We start from the raw sequence: 5339 nt of genomic DNA, 5'->3' as shown, positions 1-5339 counted from the left end.
GAAGCCGCGAGGAGCGAGGCGTCGTCCATGTTCTTTTTAGGTGGAGGGGTATTCTAGTCTTTTCACATGGTATAAGTAATGAGAAAAAACTACTAAAATAGAAAGTGAGAAAATCCGAGAAATTCCTCGTATCAAAACAATTCGTATGTTCATGGTTAAATTTTTAAAGATCTCCGAATTGGATGTCAAACGTAGACCTTGTTTAGTTGGTGAAATTTTTTGAGAAATGGTACGGTAGCACTTTCGTTGTTATTTGACAATTAGTGTCCGATCATAGTCTAATTAAGCTTAAAAGATTCGTCTCGTGAATTTCGTCTAAATTATGTAATTAGTTTTATTTTTTATTTATATTTAATGCTTCATGCATGCGTCAAAGATTTGATGTAACGAGAAATCTTGAAAATTTTTACAAAATTTTGGTAACTAAGCAGGCACAATTGAGGGTTAAATATCAAAAATTTCTCCTAAAAATCACATGGTGAATCTGAGTCGCTAGATTCGATGTAACGAGAAATCTTGAAAAATTTTACAAAATTTTGGTAACTAAGCAGGCACAATTGAGGGTTAAATATCAAAAATTTCTCCTAAAAATCACATGGTGAATCTGAGTCGCTTCTCTTCTTCCCGTATCCCCTTCCCTCTGTCTCTCCCTCACTTTCTTGGCGACGACTACGCCTGGTGCTCTTCTTCGGGCCCTGGTCTCTGGCGCTGCCGTTCTATGTCAGGTGCCCAAGTCTTCTTCGGGCCCTTCACCGGCGACGAGCACCACCAGGTACGCCCACCCTTTGGTCTTCCCTTCCTGCTGTGCAAAACCGAGCACTCAGACCCTAACTTACTATCTGTATTCAGATCTGACCTAATTACATGTTTATATTCATGTATTATGTCTACTAACTTCGATTGTTTTGCAAATACTATCGGGTGTTCATGTTCACACCGATGCCCTTTACTGGATCCGCCCCTGCTTGGCTGCTTGGATGTGCAATTGGTAAGTATACCTGACTGTACAGTGTACAGAGATGGATGAATCATGAATTACAAACTGACAGTCATTTCTCATGTGCGGCCTAGTGTCTTTTTGGAAACTATATATTGTTTTTTTTGTTCTATACACAACAAAGACATTGGCCTGCTTCCCTAAGGATGTATATATGCACTTTTTAGACCAAAGGCCTTGGCCCTGCTTATATTGAAAGCAAATACGGTAACTGCTGGGAATACCAGCTTACAGAGTTTAGCACCATCAGAAAAGAGTATTCAGAAAGATAAACGACATTGGCCAACAACAAGAAACCAAACAAAGCTACTAAACAAGAATTGGAAACTATAAAGGTAGCTTGATGCTTCATGTCCACCCAAAACGCTCTAACTTGATCATCATGGTATCCAACACCTCTATTTTGTCAACCAAAATTCAGAAAAAACTCCTGATTGTCATGCAGCCTTCATCTTCATTCCCAGCTTTAGGATCCTCCTTCAGAAGATCAGGCTCACCACGCTCAGTCCCTCCTGCAGCTTGATGATCGTGTCTTCCACCTTCAACACCTCTTTTGGCTTCATTAGGCCTGCTTCCCTAAGGATGTATATATGCACTTATGCAAGCAAATTAGGATGAATTGTTAGTGTTTGAGACTTCAAATGTATTTGGAAGTGAAAGTGCCTTATGTGCCTCAAATAGGGAATTCTCAAATAGGCCTGACCTTCACCTGGTGCTGCAGAATGCTCGGTTCTGCACTATAGATGATTACTAGGTTGTACTGTAGTGGTTTTGATTATATTTTTATGTTATTTTGGCATTTGTAGTATCTTGATCATTAATTCAGTTTCATTCATTGCGTTAGGAGGTAATTCAACAGAAGGTCATGCTAGCGTGAATACAAGTTGGGAGCCATAACTCATAAACATGTGCCTAGTCTTAGTGCATAGGAGGGCCAGCAGGTGTTGAGTTGTTGACAGAGCTAGTCTTGGTGTGTGACTGATCTAGCATTTTATCCTGGCCATTTGTATTTATTTTGTTGTCATCCCATTCAAAGGCTAATTTGCTAATGTCATGTCAAATTCAGAATGTTTTTGATATCATATATAGGGCATCTATTTTGTAATTGCATTTTCTAGTTGCCATTTCAAATAGAATAAAAAGCAGAAAAAAAAGAAACACAAATAACACGATTGCAGTGATGTGCTTTATGAGTGCTTGTGATGTTTAGTCAATTAGTTGGTATTTCTGTTTTATTCAATCAGTCAATCAGGGCTGACTAGGGGCTCTTGGTGGGTTTCAACTCTAGCCTACTCCAACTTGCTTGGGACTGACAGGCTTTGTTGTTGTTGTAGTCAATCAGGGCTGACACTGGACAGACCAGCTAAACCCAGTACAGAATTATTGCTTTTCTCTTGTATAAAGGGCATACCCAGTGCAGAGAGCTCCCGCTCTGTGCGGGATCTGGGGGGAAGGGTGTCAGCGGCAAGCCTTACCCTCGCCTGTGCAATGCGAGGAGACCGCGACTCGAACCCGGGACCTTCCGGTCACAGGCGGTAAGACTCTACAGCTTGCACCAGGCCCGCCCTTCTGCTTTTCTCTTGTATAAATATCAATATTTCTGGTCTAAGTGTTAAGTGATTTCATCCATTGTACACCATGTATATTTGATTGCTAAGTATATGAAATCAAGATCCAATATATGCAAACTAATTATCCTAACTGGAACATGAGTTGTTCACAAATTTTATCAAAAACATGGGTCGTGGGTTGTGATTTGCATCAATTGAGCCTTAAAAAATTCTTATGCTTTTTATAGCAATAACTACAGATGAAGGTTCTTCATTGAAGATTGAGAAGATCAATCAGCTTTTCCAAAGTTAACCCCGGTTAAGATAATGTCTTCTATTGTTTTGCCTGCTTGTAGAATACCAATATATCCGCATGGAAACAATAACCATTATATATTATAATGATTATATGATCTAGCTTCATTGCTGAATGCAGATAGCAATTGCTACATATGTTTAGTCCATGTAATAATTTCTTCCATACTTTTCAGTGATTCCTGGACAGTTTGTTGAAGATGGCAACTGCAAAGAAGTTGTTTAAGATGGGAAATGCAGATACAGATACTGCTGCACTGCACAAGGAGTGGGATGATGCTCTCTGTCCGATATGCATGGACCATCCGCACAATGCTGTCCTTCTGTTGTGCAGCTCCCATGACAAAGGATGCCGATCCTATATATGCGATACAAGCTATAGGCATTCAAATTGCCTAGACAGGTTCAAGAAAATGAAAGTGAATGATGGGGACAGTCCTTCACAGTCAAGCTCGTCCACGCCTAGGGGTACAAGAAACCAAAATGCTGTCCAGAGATCTCGTTTTGGTCTCACTAGAGAGAGCCCCAGGCTACACATGGACATATCTGAACCTGATGAAGCTTCCAATCATCAAGATGCCAGCCATAGACCTGCTGCCATAGCTGGAGAACAGGAAGAGAACAACTACAATGAAGGCCCAGATTTGACATTGGAAGCTCACGAGGTTGAGATCAATGGTCCTTCGGAGTCAAGTGACGTTTCAGAGTCAAGTGACGTGTCAAGCTTAAACCAATTGTTGTGCCCACTGTGCAGGGGGGCTGTTAGTGGCTGGAAGATCATCAAAGAAGCTAGACAGTATTTGGATGAGAAATCCAGAGCTTGCTCACGAGAAGCCTGCACGTTTTCTGGTAACTACAGGGAGATCCGTAGACATGCCAGAAGGGTGCACCCCACAACAAGGCCTGCTGATGTTGATCCATCAAGACGCCGTGCATGGCACCACCTGGAGCATCAGCGGGAGTATGCTGACATAGTAAGCGCAATCAGGTCCGCTATGCCTGGGGCAGTTGTGCTTGGTGATTATGCTATTGGAGGTGGTGAAATGTTTTCACATGACCAGGAAACCAGTGGCCCAAGTGAACCAAGTGGGTCTCTTCTGACAACATTCTTTCTATTTCATATGCTCAGCAGTAGTCCGATTAGATCAGGTGATGAGCCAAGAGGCGCATCAAGGGGCCTGAGAAGGCAGAGGAGACGCTATCTGTGGGGAGAAAATTTGTTAGGTCTCCAATATGATGATGATGATGATGATAATGATGATGATGATGATGAGGGGGAGGAGGACGAAGGGGATGCTGTGGATGAAGAAGTTCAGAGACCAAGGAGTCGTCGGAGGTTCATAAGATCAAGATCAGAGGAGCGGGTGTAATACACTGGTAGCGGTGGTAATTACATTCTTCACTGCTGTGAAGTTCTTTTACCATGAACTCATGATGACTCCTTGCATGATCTTTGCTTGCCAGTGGAGATGTGGATGATGTGCTTCCTTGCGTGGTTAAAATGCTGTGTGCATCCCTTGGAATCAAAAGACCTAAAGGCGAATGGACCTCAAGTTCAAGTTTAGATGTTTCGAATGAATGCGTTTGACACCATCCATGGGTCCCTCTTTAATCTGACGCTCATGAGAAACACTCATTCTTAGCTAGTGTTTGGAGATGCTCGCTCCATCACAGCTGTCGCTGTCACTGATGCACCATGTCTTTTTTACCTTTTGCACTGCGTATCATCTGCATATGTTGTATATCTTTCCATATTACATTTCATTGAGTCCATGCTGCTACTGTTCTGGTTGATATCCTTGTTCAGCTGGAGCAGTTAGACTAGGTGTGCGCGTATTGTTGTAATTCAATGGCTGCCATCATTGGCGTGTCAATCCAAACCTTGGGAAAGTTTGATGGGCAAGGATATCCATTACTGATCGCTTGGTGAGACTGTTTCTGAAACTTGGTGCTTGTTTAACTCATTTTATTTTAAGATAAGCTGCAAACAGGGTTCACAAATCACAACGCGTCAACTTAAATAGCAAGTGAACAATATCAGGCTAAACTTAATTTGACTTATTGGACGAGCTGAGTCGTATTCACACTTACTTTTGTATGTAATTTGAAAGATAAGCATAGCAAACGCTTGGGTTCTCACTTTGCCCAGTTGGTCTTTAGTGAGGGGAATCGAAAGGTCCTATAATTTGAAATGGAGGGAGCCTAGTTGGTCTTATAGTTTGGATCGGAGAGAATACTTGAGATCAGTTTGCCACCAATGAAGTACTTCCTCTGTTAAAAAAAAATGTAAATCTTGTTATTTGATAAATCAATCAATTTACAGTTTAACTGGATTTACAAATGTAGGTCTGTATTTATATCTTCGAATAGATTTATTGTAAAAATGTATTTCATAATTAATTTAGTTATACTTATTACATATCGTAAATATTAATATATTTTATTTGATCAAAATTTAGATTGATTTACATCTTGCA

General features: G+C 41.0%; 1 protein-coding gene across 7 annotated transcripts; it reads left to right on the top strand.

Moving 5' to 3' along the window:
• The first annotated feature begins 614 nt into the window (after positions 1–614).
• On the top strand, positions 615–4806 carry LOC136496735 (uncharacterized). Of its 7 annotated transcripts, XM_066492492.1 has the most exons (4): positions 615–772; positions 994–1060; positions 2332–2532; positions 3039–4806. In XM_066492492.1, the coding sequence occupies exon 4, from the start codon at positions 3063–3065 to the stop codon at positions 4230–4232; it is 1170 nt and encodes a 389-aa protein (XP_066348589.1). In that variant the 5' UTR covers positions 615–772; positions 994–1060; positions 2332–2532; positions 3039–3062; the 3' UTR covers positions 4233–4806. The 7 variants fall into 7 exon arrangements, with proteins under 7 accessions (XP_066348589.1, XP_066348586.1, XP_066348587.1 ...); XM_066492489.1 differs by lacking the exon at positions 994–1060 and having other exon boundaries at positions 2340–2532; XM_066492490.1 differs by lacking the exon at positions 994–1060 and having other exon boundaries at positions 1857–2532.
• Positions 4807–5339: the final 533 nt, after the last annotated feature.

The sequence above is a fragment of the Miscanthus floridulus genome, chromosome 12 (genome assembly GCF_019320115.1).
Source record: "Miscanthus floridulus cultivar M001 chromosome 12, ASM1932011v1, whole genome shotgun sequence".
NCBI lineage: Eukaryota > Viridiplantae > Streptophyta > Magnoliopsida > Poales > Poaceae > Miscanthus > Miscanthus floridulus.
Note: the sequence above shows the minus strand (reverse complement) of the source record. Positions and strands in the feature narration are given on the sequence as shown.